General features: G+C 37.6%; 1 protein-coding gene across 1 annotated transcript in view; it reads right to left on the bottom strand.

Moving 5' to 3' along the window:
- The window catches only part of STPG2 (sperm tail PG-rich repeat containing 2), a gene marked incomplete at its 5' end in the record, with an annotated part of 261,353 nt that overhangs the window by 160,630 nt on the left and 78,595 nt on the right, over positions 1 to 22,128 (bottom strand). Inside the window, 1 exon segment of the mRNA XM_082838444.1 lies at positions 3,156 to 3,315. Within this exon segment, the coding sequence (XP_082694570.1) occupies positions 3,156 to 3,315 (160 nt within the window).

Below are 22,128 nucleotides of genomic sequence, written 5' to 3'. Positions count from 1 at the left end.
AATAATTTGTATTTCAGATTCATGATAAACACTACTGAGCTAGGTGCATCTGGAGTAGTGCCTAGCACCTATATAAGACCTCTCCAGAATGGCAGTCTTAAACTAGTCAGATTTCTATCTAGAAGCTCAGGTCTCCAAAATCAATTGTTTCTATAGGCCCAGGTATATGCTGTTAAGCTTATGACTTTGCCTGAGAAGTGCCAGAATATCACTTCCACTGCATGCTATTGGAGAAGAAAGCCACCAGACTAGCCAAGATTGAAGATGTAGAAGAATAATACTCAACCTCTCAATGGCATAAGTAGTAAATAATTTTATACCATGAGTACAGCATTACTATAAGGAAAAATTACCGTGTCAAAACTTGGAGCAAAGGTTTGGGATCAGGCAATGGGCCAGAAGCTGAAGCAACTCAAGACTTAGAGAAATGGCCTTGAGGAGACAGTTGGTAATGGCTTAAGGACAGTGATAAAAATGTTATGGAGGTTGGAGAAAAGATCATTTGTATTCTATAATGGCAGAAATTTTGGCAAAACTAATACTTGGAATAGTGAACAAAACACCTAATAAAATAGTGGATTCTAGCTCAGGAAATGTCTAGGTTAAATATCAAAAGTGCCAACTAGTTGCTTTTAGCTGTGTGTGAGAAGGTATAGTTAGAAAGAGATAAGCTAAAACTGCTCAGTTTTCAAGCAGGATTTATAGGAAATAAAATGAAACCAATATTTTCTGAGTTTGAAAGTAAAATTGTTTTTCATCCCCAGTCTCTCCACACAGCAAAAAGCTCTCAAAGCAAGAAACGCCCCGAGACCAAATCCAGGGTTTAGCTGTAAGACCTTTGTTAAGACCTCAAAAAGATTTAAGATGGTATCTCATAGAATCTCTCAGTTACAGAAAAGAACATCTAGGAATTTTAAGGCCATATGTCATAGACCCTCTAAGCTAAAACAATAGTGCAATAGTGCTCCTAAGAATCTAAGAGTACAGAAACACAGCAACACTAAAGGTGACCCAAAGTAGACAAAGGTTTTTCTAAGTACATGTGAGCTTGGCTTTTGTCCAGTGTATTTGATTATAAATTAATACAATAATAAACCTACAAAGTTTTAATAAGGAATGAACCGACCTGGAATGAAACAAACAACAACAGTACAAAATGAAAAGTGGCTCATAGACCCCAGATCTCCCTGGGCAGGAAGCAGGTTGAGAAAGCTGAAAACACAGCCTATTTCTTATAGAAGAGGAAGGATGTTTCAAAGGATGAAACCAAGAGCCTAAAAGGTAAAACAAAGCACCACAGGAAATCTTTCTCCCAGGGAGCCCAACTGAGCCCTAACTAAGAAAATGGCAACGTGTGCCAGCTTGGACTTCAGAATTGCTATAGGCCTGTGACTTCTATTGTCACTGAGCAGGACCCCATGGGGCCTTCTCAGGACAGATACCCTCACCCAATGCCCTCTGCCTGTCTCTTATCTGTAGAAAACTAGCCTCCTAGGCCTTCCACAAGTTCCAAAGAATAAATTTAATCAGAGAAGGGAGAAAATGCGGAAAGAAAGGAAAACAGTCAAGCAAGAAAAAATAATAATAATTTAGCCATTAAACAAAGTCAAGCATTTTTAGTTCCTCCTCAAAGGCTATAGATAACATTCTAAGCCATGTCCTTTGAGCTGTTTTGCAGATACTGAAACCTCCACCAGGTGGAAGAAGTTAACTGTATGCTGCCCACAAACAGGTAGACCCCAGAGCGGCTGGAAACAGAAGGTTGATGATGTTGACTCCCGATTACCTCACAACTAACCTATCAGAAGAATGTCCATGAGCTGATCACGCACCCCACAATTCCCCTCCCTCACCCTGTCTTTAAAAACCTTTCCCTGAAAGCCACTGGGGAGTTTGGGCCTTTTGAGCACTAGCTACCTGGACTCCTTGCTTGGTGCCCTGCAGTAAATGCTGCACTTTTCTTCACCACAACCCTGTGTCAGTAGATTGGCTTTACTGCACACAGGCAAGTGGACCCAAGTTTGATTTTGTAATACTGTGGGCCTCCAGTTTTCTCTCTTTTTTGAATAGGAGTTACTAGTATTATTATCCTATCTCTCTCCCACCAATATGTGTTGAATATATGGGGGAGATAACTTGTATCTGTAGTTCACAGCTCTTCTGATAGAGAAGAGAGATATACAAGATGATCTGAAGGACCACACCCAAGAATCCCCACCTGAACCTACACCTGACTTAGATAACAAGATCCTGGTCTTTAAGATTATACCATACTTGCCTGAGGCTTTGGAGGCCTTGAGAAGGCATGTAGAAAAAATGAAAATATTTTGTAGCCAGAGGGTAATCTATAGCAGATTAAAGATGGCCACAAATTCCTTGCTACTCCTGTCATTGAAAGATGAAGTTTCATGTCCTTCTTTTCAATATAGGCTACCCTGTGCCACTTGATTGACTAACAGAAAGTGATGTCCTGGAATTTCTGAGGGTAGGTCATAAGAAGCCTTGCAGCTTCCTGCCAGGTCTCATGGAGCCCTGAGCTACCATGTGAAAAGACCAACTACCCTGGGGCAGCAATGCTTGAGCTATGCATGCACTCTGAATAACAGTCCCATCTGAACTCTGCCTTTTAGCAGTCCCACAGATTAATGGGATATGATGGAAAAAGTCTGTTTTTTTAAGCCACTGAGTTTGTTATACATCAGCAATGTGTTAGTCATTATATGTTATTTTTGTGTTATAGTTTTAGATTATCCACTGTATACTAGAATACCCACTGAGAATACTAGAACATGTGATTGGACATCTCCAAAATAAAATTTTAACAAAACTGAATATCATAAGTTATATTACTGGCAGTGACCACATAATTTACATCTATGTTCACCTACCAAGGGAAAATTAGGAAATTTATTGAAAAAAGGAAAACAATAGAAAATTACAACTAAGAGATGTGACAAGTTAAATTAAAATCTTACTAAAACTGTACATTATTTTCACCTATCTGTGTTTAGTGTAGAGTCAATGCTTAAAAAAATGTTGACTTAAAATGACACCACCACCCATAGAACAGAAAATTGTACTTTCTGGTGCATCCATTTTAAGAATATTAAGTTGCATAAAGCTAAAGAGTAGACACATATGAATTCATTGCTAACCTGGAATTTTCTCTGTCCTAGAGTCTTGTGTGAATCGAGCAGCACTTTGACCACATGAGGTATTTTTCAGTCCTGGTGTTTTCTTCAAGGGCTTGAAAGCAGTTTGAGATTCATTATATGCACCAGGAGCTGGGGTGATTGATTTCATAGGGACAAACCTCTAGTGAAGAACAAGAAAATATGCCAGTAAGAAACTATGGTACGTTTTGATATTTTGTGAGTTAAAAGCTGCTTTCTTAGTAATATAACATCTGGAGTTTATTTCTTAATGGAGTGAAGAAAATGTAGATGAGTAAAGATATCTATCAAAACATAAAATATATACTTTTAGAAAAATCATCTATATATTAATACAGTAATGCATTATGTACTTCGCTAAGCCAGAAAGACTTTTCACAGGAAATCATCTCAATATGAGATTCAGATGATAGTGTGTGGACAATCTTCACATTTAAAATATTCTGCAAGATAATAAAGAAAAACTACATGATCTAACATGGTTTCTTCTATGTAATAAAATTACACAAATTGACAAAGTTCCTCAACATATATATTCAATTAACCCAACGATACCATTAGCTACCTTAAGAAAAAAATCTTAGATTCAAGTGGTATATAAATCCACTTTAACTTATAATATTAAAGTTATGATTTTATAAACTTATAATAAGCTTATTATAAATTTATAATATTTAACTGATTGATATTAAATATACATGTATCTATATGTAAATTATGAAATATTATGAAATATAGCATTGAATAATCATTTTTTTAACTTTTTTATTTAGAATTAATTTAAAATTTGGAACATTCAAATTTATGAATAAAAATAATGCAGAAAATACCTGTGCAATGATTACCCAGATGCACCTGCTAACATGTTATGCCATTCACTGTTTTCATTTGCCCACTCTATTTCTGTCTTTCTCTCTGTTTGTATGTCCGTTCCTCCCTCTCTGTCTCTCTACACACACACACACACACACACATATGCACACATATATATAGAACCATTTAATGGAAAGTTATGTGTGTTGTGGCCCTTTACCCCTAAATACTTTAGTGCGTATTTATTAAAAATAGGGATATTTTCTTACATGTATTTTCTTAAATGAATCAATGATATGACTTTTATCTAATGTACCATTCATATTCCAAATCTGTCAGTTGATCTGATTATAATTCTATTGCATTTTTCCCCTCTAATACATAACTTAGTCTAGGCTCAGATATTGCTTTTAGCCTCCTTTCATGTAGGAACATTTCCAAAGCCTTCTTAAATACTATTTTATTATTTAAATGCTGAGTCAATGTTTTTAAATGGTAATACTCAACCCTGGCTGCATATAGAATTACTTGAGGAGTTAAAAAAAGTATTGGTGCCTGGGTCCTATTCTGGACCAGTTGAATCAATCTCTGGGAGAGAGGAAAGAAAGCAACTGCGTATCAGAATGTATTAAAATTTCCCAAAATATTCTAATATGCAGCAAGAGTTGAGAACCATTATTATAAAGGAAATCTTATGTTTTAAAAATTAATAGTTGAAGACATAAGAAAATTCAATGCATTTACATAAAATACCAGACAACTCCTTAAGTCAAGACTAAAATAAGTATCCCAATAACATAACATGTCTGTAATTCTATAAATCAAAAATTGTGTTCTAAGTCCACCTTGTTAATTTTATTGCTTTTTCAATCATAATCATTAATAAATCTATTCATATTCAGCTAAACACTAACACTACCCCTAGCAGGCAGTCCTGTTGGTTTTAACTCTTCCATATCTTTCACCCCAGAACCATGATTCTTTTCTTCATGGTCCTCTTAAGCAAAATTGATATCATATTCTTTTTCATTTCTGAAAATATATTTAAAATATTATAATTGGTGCTAAGTAATGTCACATTAGGACTGTATATCAGATGAACAGGAATAGCATAAAAACTGAGAGTTCTAGTTGTAAAAATGGTATTTTTAAAATCAAGGGCACACACACGATATCCCATTCCCTCACATCCATTCTGTGTAGTACCTTAAGTACTATCAAGTTGCTCAAGGCAGAAACCTGCTGTTCATTCCTGATTCTTCCTAGTCCCTCACCACAACATCTAACCCATTAAAAAGTCATGTTAACTGTGTCTCCAAAATATACCTGCAATCTATCTGTCTCCAAGGAGTTGCCTCTTAAGTACAATGAAACTAAAGTAGCCCACTGTAGTCATCTGAAGGTTAATAACCTTCCCTAGTTAAATAAGATAATCTGAGTTTTACATAGTACAATTGGTTAAATATCACAACGACTTGATCTGGTCACTGTGACATAAAGGTTTGCTAGTATTATAATGTTCTTGCCTTAGGAATATCTTAGATACCTTCAAGTCCCCTCAATATAGACCTTGGAGAACAGGATTACTGTGAAATAGACTCTCACATCACTAATAAAGGCCCCAGTGGCAGTTTTAGATATAATTTACAGCTAGACTCCAGAGAGCCTTCAGAACCTTCTCCAAAAGATATGCATGTCCTCATAGATTACACGTCAACACTTCACATATTCATTAGTATATTTTAAAACCCAGACTAAAAGCTCTTATAAGCTAAACTGAACTTCCACATAAGCAAATTTGCTTAGTAGACAATATTTAATAAATAATTTCAATTTGAATATTCATCTCTGCATATTATTGTTAATAGTATAATCTTAAGTCATTTCCTTTTACCCACATTTCTGGCAAAATGATTTGCCCAGGCTGCATCTGTTCCTAATTTGCTTAAATACCATTTTTCTTTTTATAATCTCCCTAACACCACTGGATTTGTTGCTGGCATTGCATTATACCTATTATACACTAAATATGAAATAACTGTAGAACATTACCCGGGATTGAGAAAGAAAAGCAGGTGATGCATGATTTATGTTTGATGACATACTTTCATTCTTCTGAAATTGACTTTTAATGTCATATTTTCCTGGCCCTGGTACTCCCTAAATTACAGAAAGAAAAAAATACATACTCTCATTAAGAAAGCATCTATAGTGCCTAAGGGAACAGTTGGCTAAATATCTGAACAAAAGCTACAGGGCTTTTAAGTGATATTACCAAAGCACTTCATTAAAAAGCAAGCCAGAACAAACTTCTTAAGAGCAACGGCAACAACAACAACAACAACAAAAAAAAAGGAAATTTTCCTTAGCAAAGCCTCCCAGGAACCTGAAAACACACTACTTGAGACTTTGCTGCCCCCTACTGATGGAGCTCAGAAAAAAATTATCTAGTTCTTCACGTGATTTAGACACTACAATGAATAAAAGTAGTTTCTATATTTCTTCCATTTAACTTTATACAACCAGCTCATCTCTAAAAAATATTTTACTGTCTTTTCAAATTTCTGTTAATCAGTAGACTGCTTTGTTTCCAACAAATAAGCTTTAGGATATATTTTATTTTAACTACAAATGTTAGATGTAAGACATTAAGCTTTTAACTAGATATTTTATAATAGATAAAAATTAATTCAGTAAACATTGGGATTGGGTTTTAATTACCTTGCTAATAAAATGTAAATATATATATAGAAGTACTATTTAGTCATCATCAAATATTTTAACTATCTTGATAAAGTACCTTTCATAGTATAAAAAAGATAGATTTAAATCTTCTGCTTCATATAATATCTCCCCTACTTTTCTATAGTTGAATTATTCCTTAATTTATGAATTAAATACTTGGCTTATAACTTGGATGTATAATGAAATTCTATCAGCAAATCCTATCACCTATATCATAACAATACAGACCAATCCAACCATGTCGCTCCACCTCCACAAATACTCTGATCCATGCCACGCTCTCTTACCCGGATTATTGTGAAATCTTCCTAACTGCCTCCCTTGCTTCCACCATTGCCCATTTCAGTCTGTTTCCAACACAGAAACTAGTGATGGATCCAGATAAAACCCTTGGTCAGATTGCACCACTCCCCTTCTCGAACCCATCCAATGGCTTCCAATCTCACTTCTGGCAAAAAACCAAGGTCCTTAATATGAAATGAATTTCACCCCCAGACACACTATTACCACTCTAACCACCTATCCTACTACTCTCGCCACTCATTCACTCTGTTTCCCAAAAAGATCAGTCATATATCCACCTCAAAACCTTTGCACTTACCATTCTCTTTGCTTGGAATGTTCTCCTAGATAGCTCCAGGGCTCACTCTTTCAATTCAGTCAGTTCACTACTCAACGTTACCTTCTCAATGAGTCATTTCCAGGCCACCCAACATAAAATTTCATTGCCTGCCCCAAACAATTCCTGTCCCCTCTCCTACCTATTTTTCAACCTTATTGTTTTTTACTATCCAAAATATGATTTCCTGCAATGTTATAAGCTCCAAGAGGGCAGTTGTTTTTTTGTTTTGTTTTGTTTTGTTGGCTGCTGTATCTTTAGAGTATAGAAGAGTAGTTGGGGCATAGTAGGTGCTCAGTAAATACTTGTCAGAAGAATGGATGAATGCATGCATTGTATTTTCACTGACCATACAACGATTTTAGAGATACGTTCCTCTGGGAACTAATGTGCCCCCAAATAAGAGCATTATCCATTTCTAATTATAGTAAAATACCTATAATTATCATAAAAAATAATAATTTGAACAATTCTTTAGGAGAAATTCTTATACAGAAATATCTCTTCTTATAAATAAATTATATTCTAAAAATTTATGCAAAGTACATGCTATGTTGTCTCAAATGAACAAATATATACAATTATTTGATAGCTGATAGAAAAGATTCACTTTGGTCATGCATGTAAGATTGTTTTTTATCTATGAACTTCTAGATAGTTACATTTAGAAGAAAAGAAACTTCTGCATAAGTCTGTGTTTATATAAACCTATGAAATATGTATCAAATACAGAAATACGGATATTCAAATACATGATGGTAATCTGTTTTCTTGAACTTTTCAGGTATGCTATATCTATCTTCTCTCTGTATAGGAAGGCATGATAAACAATTATTAGCTACTGACAAACAGGGACTACTTTCCTACTGTTTTCAACAGTTGTCTAAGTGGTCATTACTATGGAGCATAGGGAAAAGACTAAGTGTGAATAATGAGATAAGTGAATATACTTAGTCCTGAGAACTATTTTGCATAAAGGACGAAATGAAATCTTGACCCCTTCAGTGAACACTTCCTATTCCTTTTCTTCTGTTTTTCCATAAAGTTCCTAATATTACTGAACTTTATTCATTAAATAAGATAGAGCAGTAAAATCAGGTCCTTACTTCTAAAAAGTTAGACTTAGGATTTAATAAGCCAATTAAAAATAAGCTCCAAAATAGGATTGTGAGACACTGACCACTGAAAGGCAGGTCTCTGTTTATGACAATATAAAGAAGATAAAAAGACTTTACAAAGACCAAACCCGAGGCACAGGCTGAAAATGCCATAATATTCCACACTGTGATCAACAGAACACCTGCATTGATACCAACCTATTAAGTACATGGCCTCCCAGTGTCTCATCTGAGATATGGTGAATTAGAATCTTGATGGGCCCAGGAATCTGCACTTTGACCAAGCCTCATAGAAGATTCTCATGCACAATAAAGAAACACAGTTCAGCCAAAAAGGGGTCACTACTACAGCTTTTTTTGCTAAGCACATCCATCTTAAGGCAGAAGGCCCAGATCTTGAAAGTATCCTACCTTGGGAACAGAAGTTAAAGATTATTGAGGCATGTTGTTTATGGCATTTTTTCATGTGCAAGCTAATAAAAATGCGCCTGTCTTTAAAAACTAGGGTATAATCATTCATTTGATCAGATGGTGTGCAGGAATTAAAAGCTTCCTGGCTAATGCTAATGTGCAGTCAGAACTAACGCCCTAAAAGAGTTTAAAACTCACACTGCTGGGCCTCATCCAGGTACAGTCACTTTCCACTAGTTCCGTAACTGCCATTTTTCCCTAGAGTTTCAGAGTCCCCTTCACATCAGTAAGGACAATAGTGACACCAGGCTGCCAGGTATTTCTTTCAGCTCACGTTGTAGCATTTAAATTCTGTAATCACATTTTTAATTCTCAAATTATCTTTCTTATTCTCTAAATCTTCTTTATTCACACGTGCATTATCCTCCATGTTTCTGTGGATATAATTTTAATTATTTATAATTTTGTTCTATTATCTGTTTCCTTCGAGTTTCATTGATGTTGCCTTTTTGTTTGTTTTTTTGTTTCACATTGGAGGGTTTCCTCAAATGTCTGTCTGGTGAGCCCTTGCTCTTCATTCAGACCTAAGAGTGAGTCCCTAAAAAAATCTGATTGAAAATTTCACAATAGAATAGATGTGACCTGAGGAACTTCCCTGGTGGTCCAGTGGTTAAGACTTTGCCTTCCACTGCAGGGGGTCCGTGTTCGATCTCTGATCAGGGAGCTAAGATCCCATATGCCTTGCAGCCAAAACACCAAAACATAAAAACAGAAGCAATATTGTAAGAAATTCAGTAAAGACTTTTAAAATGGTCCACATCAAAAAAAAAAAATCTTAAAAAAAAGAACAGAAGTAACTTGAAATCTATTGTACTTAATTATGTTGTGATAGAATCACAACTCAGCCTTTGTATTAGCAGGCCCCCAAAGGTCAGTCTTTTCTCAAGTCTGGCTGACAATTTAGATGAGTGGGAAAGCTGCCTAGAACTTTATCCCCATTCTGTATATAAGCTTTTACTTAAACTCTCCATTTCATTCCTGCATTTACTTTTAATTATGAAAAATTAAAAACAAAAAAATAATGGAGAGAATAGTACAAGAAATTTCCACATACACATCACCCAAGATCAATAATCCTCAACTCGCGTCCATATGTGTTTTCTAATCCTCATAGAAGATTCTCATGCACAATAAAGAAACACAGCCTCCCCAATTCTCCCAACCTCCCGAATTCTCACTCTAATGATACAGAGGCAAGTCTAAACTATCACATAATTTCATCAATGAATACTTCGGGATGTACCTCTAAAAAATAAGGGACTCTTAACATAACCACAAAACCATTTTTCTACCTTAAAAAAAATCAGCAGTTATTTAATTCATCTGAATTTTTATTCAGAGTTCAAATTTTTGTGACTGCCTCAAATTTATGTGTATATTAAATATGTGTGTATTAAATATAGAAATATATAAATATTATATGTTTGTGCATTTTAATCAGAAACCATTTAAAGTCCATACTTATAAATGGTCAATACCCCAGTATCTCAGAATGTAACTGAATTTGGAGATAAGGACTTTAAAGAGGTCATTAATTTAGAATGAGGTCTTTAGAATGGGCCTTAATTTAGTGTGACTGGTGTCTTTATGAAAAGAGAAAATTTGGGCAAAGATGTGAGCAGGCAGAGGAAAGACCATGGGATGAAGACAGTGATTTACAAACCAAGGAGAGAAACCTCAGAAAAAAAATCACCGCCAACATCTTAATCTCAGACATCTAGCCTCCAGAACTGTGAGAAAATAAATTTATTTTCTTATGCCACTCAGTCTGTGGTACTTAGTTATGACAGTCCTAGCAAACTAATAGAGGGAGGAAGCTATGACATAAGCATGGATTCAATCCATCTTATACAACTAGAAGCCCTTCTATCTCTTGCTATAAAAACTATAAAATATAAAGAAAATACACCGGCAAAGGCTAAGAGTCATGGTGGTAGTAATTTTGAGAAGGAAAAAATCAGCTTTACCACACTTTTAACACATTTTATCATAGTTCGATAATATTAACTGAATGGATGGGACTATAAAGATAGACTGATGAATACCATCCAGAACTTTTGTCCTTTCTGTATCTCTTTCAAATACAGAAGATACTTTTCAAGAACTGATATTTGCACATAATGGAATAGCATGCATATAGCACCTAACACTACGCCATGGACTTAAACTGATTATTTAAATACAGAACTCAAAATAAAAAATATTAAAACTGAGGATATTATAATGATTACCAAATAAGTCTGATGTGGTAGGATACAGAAAGAAGTCTAATTTTAAGATTTTCATTTGTTTCTACACGCTTTAGCTTCACATCTAATTTAACTGTTGCCAGTTATTCTAGTATAATTTTGACTAAGTAGCCTAATTCTAAGGCTACATCCTCCTATATCCAAGCTATAATGCAATAACATTGCAGAAAAGGTGTAAAGAGGGGGTAAAATTAAGATTTTTTTTATTACCATCCATTCAGATACCAGAAAAAGTTTTTATTTTTGCTTAGAGGCTTTTCTTAGTCTATAAAACTCACTTCTCCAATTAACACTTCCTTAGATAATGTTTTTAGTTCTCTCTATCTGTAATCCTTCTTACAAATAAAATGAAGAAACCTTAATTCCCTATATTAATTGAGCACCACTGTGTGGCAGGCACTATACTTTGATAATACTCTGTTGTTATCTTTAATCCTTAAAAAATTATGCAAGATACTATACACTAATGATGAAAAATCTGAAAGTGAAATTAAGGAAACATTCCCATTTACCATTGCAACAAAAAGAATAAAATACTTAGTAATAAACCTACCTAAGGAGACAAAAGACCTGTATGCAGAAAACTATAAGACATGGGAGGAGCTTCAAGATGGTGGAAGAGTAAAACGTGGAGATCACCTTCCTCACCACAAATACATCAGAAATACATCTAGATGTGGAACAACTCCAACAGAACACCTACTGAACGCTGGCAGAAGACCTCAGACCTCCCAAAAGGCAAGAAACTCCCCACGTACCTGGGTAGGGCAAAAGAAAAAAGAAAAAACAGAGACAAAAGAATAGGGACGGGCCATCGCCACTGGGAGGGAGCTGTGAAGGAGGAAAGCTTTCCACACACTAGGAAGCCCCTTCGCTGGCGGAGACTGCGGGTGGCGGAGGCGGGAGGCTTCAGAGCCACGGAGGAGAGCACACCCACAGGGGTGCGGAGGGCAAAGCGGAGATTCCCGCACAGAGGATCGGTGCCAACCAGCACTCACTAGCCCAAGAGGCTTGTCTCCTCCCTCGCCGGGGCGGGCGGGGGCTGGGAGCTGAGGCTCGGGCTTCGGAAGTCGGAGCGCAGGGAGAGGACTGGGGTTGGCGGCGTGAACACAGCCTGAAGGGGTTACTGCGCCACGGCTAGCCGGCTAGCCGGGAGGGAGTCCGGGAAAAGGTCTGGAGCTGCCAAAGAGGCAAGAGACTTTTTCTTACCTCTTTGTTTCCTGGTGCGTGAGGAGAGGGGATTAAGAGCGCCGCTTAAAGGAGCTCCAGAGACGGGCATGAGATGCTACGGCTGCTGCTGCTGCCACCAAGAAGCCTGTGTGCAAGCACAGGTCACTATCCACACCTCCCCTCCCGGGAGCCTGTGTAGCCCGCCACTGCCAGGGTCCCGTGATCCAGGGACAACTTCCCCAGCAGAACACATGGCGCCTCAGGCTGGTGCAACGTCACCCTGGCCTCTGCCACCGCAGGCTCGCCCTGCATCCGTACCCCTCCCTCCCCCCGGCTGGAGAGAGCCAGAGCCCCCGAATCAGCTGCTCCTTTAACCCCGTCCTGTTTGAGCGAAGAACAGACGCCCTCAGGCGAACTACACTCAGAGGGAGGGCCAATCCAAAGCTGATTCCCAGGAGCTGTGCGGACAAAGAAGAGAAAGGGAAATATCTCCCTCCAGCCTCAGGAGCAGCAGATTAAATCCCCACAATCAACTTGATGTACCTGCATCTGTGGAATACCTGAATAGAAAATGAATCATCGCAAATTGAGAAGGTGGACTTTCGGAGAAACGATAAACTTTTTTTTCCCTTTTTCTGTTTTTGTGAGTGTGTATGCGTATGCTTCTGTGTGTGATTTTGTCTGTATAGCTTTGCTTTTACCATTTGTCCTCAGGATCTGACCGTATTTTTTTTTTTTTTTAGTATAGTTTTCAGCACTTATCACTGGGGGATTTGTTTTTTGCTTTGGTTGTTCTCTTCTTTCTTTCTTGTTAATTAAAAAATATTTTTAATAATTCTTTTTTGCTTTCTATTTTAATAACTTTGTTAAAATTTTCTTTCATCTTTTTCTTTCTTTTTTTCTCCCTTTTATTCTGAGCCGTGTGGATGACAGGCTCTTGGTGCTCCAGCCAGGAGTCAGTGCTGTGCCTCTGAGGAGGGAGAGTCAAGTTCAGGACACTGGTCCACCAGAGACCTCCCAGCTCCACATAATATCAAACAGCGAAAATCTCCCAGAGATCTCCATGTCAACGCCAAGACACTCTCCACTCAACGATCAGCAAGCTACAGTGCTGGACACCCTATGCCAAACAATCAGCAAGACAAGAACACAACCCCACCCACTAGCAGAGAGGCTGCCTAAAATCATAATAAGGTCAGAGACACCCCAAAACACACCACCAGACGTGGTCCTGCCCGCCAGAAAGACAAGATCCAGCCTCATCCACCTGAACACAGGCACCAGTCACCTCCACCAGGAAGCCTACACAACCCACTGAAACAACCTTAGCCAGTGGGGGCAGACACAGAAAACAAAGGGAACTACAAACCTGCACCTGTGAAAAGGACACCCAAGACACAGTAATTTCAGCAAAATGAGAAGACAAAGAAGCACACAGCAGATGAAGGAGCAAGGTAAAAACCCACCAGGCCTAACAAATGAAGAGGAAATAGGGAGTCTACCTGAAAAAGAATTGAGAAAAATGATAGTAAAGATGATCCAAGATCTCGGAAAGAGAATGGAGAAAATACAAGAAACGTTTAACAAGGACCGAGAAGAACTAAAGAGCAAACAAGCAATCATGAACAACACAATAAATGAAATTTAAAATTCTCTAGAAGGGATCAATAGCAGAATAATGGAGGCAGAAGAACGGATAAGTGACCGGTTAGATAGAATAGTGGAAATAACTACTGCAGAGCAGAATAAAGAAAAAAGAATGAAAAGAACTGAGGATAGTCTCAGAGACCTCTGGGGCAATATTAAACGCACCAACATTCGAATTATAGGGGATCCAGAAGAAGAAGAGAAAAAGAAAGGGACTGAGAAAATACTTGAAGAGATTATAGTTGAAAACTTCCCTAATATGGGAAAGGAAATAGTTCATCAAGTCCAGGAAGCACAGGGAGTCCATTACAGGATAAATCCAAGGAGAAACATGCCAAGAGATACTAATCAAGATATCAAAAATTAAATACGAAGAAAAAATATTAAAAGCAGCAAGGGAAAAACAAAAAATAACATACAAGGGAACTCCCATAAGCTTAACAGCTGATCTTTCAGCAGAAACTCTGCAAGCCAGAAGGGAGTGGCAGGACATATTTAAAGTGATGAAGGAGAAAAACCTACAACCAAGATTACTCTACCCAGCAAGGATCTCATTCAGATTTGATGGAGAAATTAAAACCTTTACAGACAAGCAAAAGCTAAGAGAATTCAGCACCACCAAAGCAGCTTTACAACAAATGCTAAAGGAACTTCTCTAGGTAGGGAACACAAGAGAAGGAAAAGACCTACAATAACAAACCCAAAACAATTAAGAAAATGGTAAAAGGAACATACATATTGATAATTACCTTAAATGTAAATGGATTAAATGTCCCAACGAAAAGACACAGACTGGCTGAATTGATGCAAAAACAAGGCCTGTATATGCTGTCTACAAGAGACCAACTTCAGACCTAGAGACACATACAGACTGAAAATGAGGAAATGGAAAAAGATATTCCACGCAAATGGAAATCAAAAGAGATCTGGAGTAGCAATTCTCATATCAGACAAAATAGATTTTAAAACAGACTATTGCAAGAGACAAAGAAGGACACTACATAATGATCAACGGATCAATCCAAGAAGAAGATATAACAGTTGTAAATATCTATGCACCCAACACAGGACCACCTCAATACATAAGGCAAATACTAACAGCCATAAAAAGGGAAATCAACAGTAACACAATCACAGTAGGGGACTTTAACACCCCACTTTCACCAATGGACAGATCATCCAAAATGAAAGTAAGTAAGGAAACACAAGCTTTAAATGATACATTAAAGAAGATGGACATAATTGATATTTATAGGGCATTCCACCCCAAACAACAGAATACACTTTCTTCTCAAGTGCTCATGGAACATTCTCCAGGATAAATTATATCTTGGGCCACTAATCAAGCCTTGGTAAATTTAAGAAAATTGAAATTGTATCAAGTATCTTTTCTGACCACAATGCTATGAGACTAGATATCAATTACAGGAAAAAACCTGTAAAAAAATACAAACCCAAGGAGGCTAAACAATACATTACTTAATAACCAAGAGATCACTGAAGAAACCAAAGAGGAAATCAAAAAATACCTAGAAAAAACTGACAATGAAAACATGACTACCCAAAAGCTATGGCACACAGCAAAAGCAGTTCTAAGAGGGAAATTTAAAGCAATACAATCCTACCTTAAGAAACAGGAAACATCTGAAATAAACAACCTAACCTTACACCTAAAGCATTTAGAGAAAGAAGAACAAAAAACCCTAAGTCAGCAGAAGGAAAGAAATCATAAAGATCAGATCACAAATAAATGAAAAAGAAATGAAGGAAACAATAGCAAAGATCAATAAAACTAAAAGCTGGTTCTTTAAGAAGATAAACAAAATAGATAAACCATTAGCCAGACTCATCAAGAAAAAAAGGGAGAAGACTCAAATCAATAGAATTAGAAATGAAAAACGAGAAGTAACAACTGACACTGCAGAAATACAAAAGATCATGAGAGATTACTACAAGCAACTCTATGCCAATAAAATGGACAACCTGGAAGAAATGGACAAATTCTTAGAAATGCACAAACTGCCAAGACTGAACCAGGAAGAAATAGAAAATATGAACAGACCAATCACAAGCACTGAAATTGAGACTGTGATTAAAAATCTTCCAACAAACAAAAGCCCAGGACCAGATAGCTTAAGAGGCAAATTCTGTCTAACATTTAGAGAAGAGCTAACACCTATCCTTCTCAAACTCTTCCAAAATATAGCAGAGGGAGGAACACTCCCAAGCTCATTCTACGAGGCCACCATCACCTTGATACCAAAACCAGACAAAGATGTCACAAAGAAAGAAAACTACAGGCCAATACCATTGATGAACATAGATGCAAAAATCCTCAACAAAATACTAGCAAACAGAATCCAACAGCACATTAAAAGGATCATACACCATGATCAAGTGGGGTTTATTCCAGGAATCCAAGGATTCTTCAATATACGCAAATCAATGTGATACGCCGTTTAACAAACTGAAGTAGAAAAATCATATGATAATCTCAAGAGATGCAGAGAAAGTGTTTGACAAAATTCAACACCCATTTATGATTAAAAAAAAAAAAAAACCCTCCAGAATGCAGGCATAGAGGGAACTTACCTCAACATAATAAAGGCCATATAGGACAAACCCACAGCCAACACTGTCCTCAGTGGTGAAAAACTGAAACCATTTCTACTAAGATCAGGAAAAAGACAAGGTTGCCCACTCTCACCACTATTATTCAACATAGTTTCGGAAGTTTTAACCACAGTAATCAGAGAAGAAACAGAAATAAAAGGAATCCAAATCGGAAAAGAAGAAGTAAAGCTGTCACTGTTTGCAGATGACAGGATACTATACACAGATAATCCTAAAGATGCTACCAGAAAACTACTAGAGCTAATCAATGAATTTGGTAAAGTAGCAGGACACAAAATTAATGCACAGAAATCTCTTGTATTCCTATACACTAATGATGAAAAATCTGAAAGTGAAATTAAGGAAACACTCCCATTTACCACTGCAACGAAAAGAATGAAATATCTAGGAATAAACCTACCTAAGAAGACAAAAGACCTATATGCAGGAAATTATAAGACACTGATGAAAGAATTAAAGATGATACAAATAGTTGGAGAGATATACCATGTTCTTGGATTGGAAGAATCAACATTGTGAAAATGACTATACTACCCAAGACAAACTATAGATTCAATGCAATCCCTATCAGACTGCCACTGGCATTTTTCACAGAACTAGAACAAAAAATTTCAAAATCTGTATGGAAACACAAAAGACCCCAAATAGCCAAAGCAACCTTGAGAAAGAAAAACGGAGCTGGAGGAATCAGGCTCCCAGACTGCAGACTATACTACAAACCTACAGTAATCAAGACAGTATGGTACTGGCACAAAAACAGAGATAGAGATAGAAAGCCCAGAGATAAACCCATGCACATATGGTCCCCTTATCTTTGATAAAGGAGGCAAGAATATACAATGGAGAAAAGACAGTCTCTTCAATAAGTGGTGCTCGGAAAATTGGACAGCTACCTGCAAAAGAATGAAATTAGAACACTCCCTAACACCATACACAAAAGTAAACTCAAAATGGATTAAAGACCTAAGTGTAACGCCAGACACTATCAAACTCTTAGAGGAAAACATAGGCAGAATTCTCCATGACATAAATCACAGCAAGATCCTTTTTGACCCACCTCCTAGAGAAATGGAAATAAAAACAAAAATAAAGAAATGGGACCTAATGAAACTTAAAAGCTTTTGCACAGAAAAGGAAACCATAAACAAGACGAAAAGACAACCCTCAGAATGGGAGAAAATATTTGCAAATGAAGCAACTGACAAAGGATTAACCTCCAAAATTTACAAGCAGCTCATGCAGGTCAATAACAAAAAAACAAACAACCTAATTCAAAACTGGGCAGAAGACCTAAATAGACATTTCTCCAAAGAAGATATACAGATTGCCAACAAACACATGAAAGAAAGCTCAACATCACTAATCATTAGAGAAATGCAAATCAAAACTACATTGTGATATCATCTCACACTGGTCAGTATGGCCATCATCAAAAAATCTAGAAACAATAAATGCTGGAGAGGGTGTGGAGAAAAGGGAACCCTCATACACTGTTGGTGGGAATGTAAATTGATACAGCCACTATGGAGAACAGTATGGAGGTTCCTTAAAAAACTAAAAACAGAACTACCATACGACCCAGCAATCCCACTATTGGGCCTATACCCTGAGAAAACCATAATTCAAAATGAGTCATGTACCACAATGTTCACTGTAGCTCTATTTACAGTAGCCAGGACATGAAAGCAACCTAAGTGTCCACTGACAGATGAATGGATAAAGAAGATGTGGCACATGTATACAATGGAATATTACTCAGCCATAAAAAGAAATGAAATTGAGTTGTTTGTAGTGAGGTGGATGGACCTAGAGTCTGTCATACACAGTGAAGTAAGTCAGAAAGAGAAAAACAAATACCGTATGCTAACACATATATATGGAATCTTAAAAAAAGAGAATGGTCTTGGGCTTCCCTGGTGGCGCAGTGGTTGAGAGTCCGCCTGCCGATGCAGGGGACATGGGTTCATGTCCCGGTCCGTGAAGATCCCACATGCCACGGAGCGGCTGGGCCCGTGAGCCATGGCTGCTGAGCCTGTGCGTCCGGAGCCTGTTCTCTGCAACGGGAGAGGCTACAACAGTGAGAGGCCCGCGTACAGCAAAAAAAAAAAAAAAAGAATGGTCTTGAAGAACCTAGGGGCAAGACGGGAATAAAGACGCAGACCTACTAGAGAATGCGCTTGAGTACACGGGGCGGGGGGGGAAGGGTAAGCTGGGACAACATGAGAGAGTGGTAGTGTATATATGGACATATACACACTAGATAGCTTGTGGGGAGCAGTCGCATAGCACAGGGAGATCAGCTCAGTGCTTTGTGACCAGCTAGAAAGAATGGAAAGAATGGATGGAATAGCATTCCTATTACAGAAAAGCATTTGCAGAGGGAAAATTGGTCAGAACAGCATTCCTGGAAGAGTGAAAAGCATGTGAAAAGCCTCTCAGGAGGAGTTTACACCTAGAAGTAAAATTTCTGGGTCATATGGTAATACTATATTTAGCTTCTCAAGTAATCATCAAACTGTTTTCCATAGAGGCCACACCATTTGACATTCCAACTAACAATGTACAAGGGTTCCAATTTCTCCCCATCCCCACAAACACTTGTTATTTTCTATTTTTTATTACAGAAATCCCAGGAGACATGAAGTGGTATCTTGCAGTGATTTTGATTTGCATTTCCCTACTGACTAATGGTGTTGGGTACCTTTTTGTGTGTTTATTGGGCACTTGTGTATCTTCTTTGGAGAAATGTCTATTCTTTTGTCCATTATTCAATGGGTTGTTGCTCCTTTTGTTGTCAGATAACATTTTAAGATGATAAATCTGACTGCCTGTGAAGACAAAAGAAGGGAGTAAGATTGGAAGTGGAGGTACCTGTTAGGTGGCTATTTCAGAAGTCCAGGCAAGATAATGCTTTCTTTGACTAAAGGGTAGTTCTAGTAATGATAATGCAATAATTATAACAACAAGAACAATAACAGTCATGACAGATTGCCTAGAAAGATGGCCACCAAAAATTCCTCCTATCCCTATATATTCATGCCTTACCTCCCACCAGAAGATGGAGTCCATTTCCCTCTATGAATCTGGGCTGGCCCTGTGACTTGTTTTGACAAAGAGAATATAGGGGAAGTTAGATAGCACCATTTCCGAGCCTAGGCCTTAACAGGCATGACATATTCTGCATTTGCAGTCTCAGAGCTCTAAAGCCTCAACACAAGTCCAGCTACCTGGAAGGAAAGTGAGGTCCAGCCAACTTCCAGTCATTACAGCCAATCCAGCTAAGATGTCTCACATATGAATGGAAGCATCCATCTTGGATATTCTGAAATGCAGCCAGATGAGTGATCCCAGCTGATACCATACGGCTCAGAAAAACTAGTCAGCTGAGTCCAGAAAACCCAGAGAATCATTGTACTATGAAGGTTAATTCCAGCAGGCCTGGAACTGGTGTGAGCTCTTCTGCTAAATTATCTACAAGGCACTGATCCCCGGTCAAGATTAAGTCTTGCTTTGCAATTATAAAACTCCCATGGGGCTTCCCTGGTGGCGCAGTGGTTGAGGGTCCGCCTGCTGATGCAGGCGGTGCAGGTGCGTGCCCTGGTCCGGGAGGATCCTGCGTGTCGCGGGGCGGCTGGGCCCATGAGCCGTGGCAGCTGGGCCTGCGCATCCGGAGCCTGTGCTCCGCGACGGGGGAGGCCACAGCGGTGGGAGGCCCGCGTACCACAAAAAAAAAAAAAAAAAAAAAAACTCCCATGAGTTTCAGGGTGGTTTCTATCAGCTAGCACTGTTAGCATTGTTCATTGATAACAGTGAGATTGATGGTTTGCACCTAGCCTCAGTGAGACTCCTAGAGGGTTCTACAGTTGATGCTGGTTATATAACAGAATATGCCTATATGACCAGCAGAGTATAAGAAATCCTGACAAGACTCCACTTTGAGCTCCCAGGTTCTGAGATGTCCACAGATGTGTTAGTGGTTTCTGATCCAAGACAGAAAGCATGTCCTGGTATGGCCTTAGGGAGGGAAGACAATTAGAGCTCACTCCTGGCCTCTCTGGAACCCTTGCAGCCTTTGATTACAAAGAGTACCTTAATGCCGTTGCTATTTTTATTCTTCTATTGCAATAAACTGTAAATTTAAGCATCGTCATTTGGGGCCCTGAATCTTTAGCAATTGAACCCTATTTGTAACTATTAGTGCAATCATGGAAATCACAAATAGTTGTTGTTTTAAGGCACTACATTTTAGGGTGATTGGCTAAGCAGCAATAGGTGACCAAAACAACAGCTAACATTTACTGAGTACATACTCTTTGTCAGCATTATTTCAATTCACAGACAAGGAAACTGTGACACAAAGAAATTATTTCCAAAAGCAACATGGCTTGTAAGTAGGTGAGTCAGATATTATTGGTTGCTAGCACAATCCCAATTTCCAACCTCCCTTTCCTTAACTATCTTCCAGATGGGATGGCCTTGTGACACTCTCCTGGCCAATGAATGGAAGCACTTGTCAGATGGAGAAAATAGAAGCCAGAGTAAGGTTAGAAGAAAGACAAGTTCAATTTTGAAATGTTAGTTTTGTAGTTCTTGTAAAACATCAAGATGGAGGTGTCATTCGTGGAAGACTGGAGCTCAGTGGAGAGTTCAGGGTATAAATACATACTGGAAGTGATCTGTGTATTTGGAAGTGATCAGTATACACGGGTGGTACCTGAAGTCATGAGGCTACAAGTTGTTTCTGGGGAAATTGTGTAGAGAAAGAAGAGAAAGAGCTAAGAATATTATGTAATATTTATGTGATCTCAGTATTATATTAATTTTAATATTATATTCTTAATATCACAAATCTTTTTAATGGCCCATATGAATTTATGAATCATTCTAATCTTTCAACTTAATCTAGTAACTTTTAGAGCATTTGCTATATTCTTCAGCTAACATCTAGAATGAATGTTTCAGTAAGACTGATGATTGTACCATTTTCTAAAGCTAATTAAAATATATTTATTCTAATTTCTAGAAACAAGATGATATCCAGCATCCTTTTTCTATTATATCATCTTATAGTAAGGAGAAGCAAATTTATAAGCAACTCAAAATGAAGGTTTGCAACTTAAAATATTTTCAGTATGCTTACATCAACAAAACATTTGCTATATGATTACAATTGGCACTATCTTCTTAGTAAAACAAAACTGAATTTTAATTTAAAATTGAATATATTTAATAAGTATGCCCCAGATATAGTTAACTCTTTAAGTCACTCAGTCATAATGACTGATTGAACAGAGCAATATGTATGTAATGTAACTTTGACATGGGAGTATAGAAAAGAATATGTGTCTATTGTGTTCATTTTCATCATTGCAACATAAATTGTGGTTCATTTAGAAAGCATAATGCCCTCTTTGTTTCTGATCTCAGGAAGCAAACACACTCTATGTGATTCTTTTAAGAACCAGTTAAATTTAAACAGAATTAAATCA

The sequence above is a fragment of the Leucopleurus acutus genome (genome assembly GCF_964270905.1).
Source record: "Leucopleurus acutus genome assembly, chromosome: 4".
Lineage (NCBI taxonomy): Eukaryota > Metazoa > Chordata > Mammalia > Artiodactyla > Delphinidae > Leucopleurus > Leucopleurus acutus.
The sequence above is the reverse complement of the archived record's forward strand: the minus strand, read 5'-3'. Positions and strand labels throughout refer to the sequence as shown.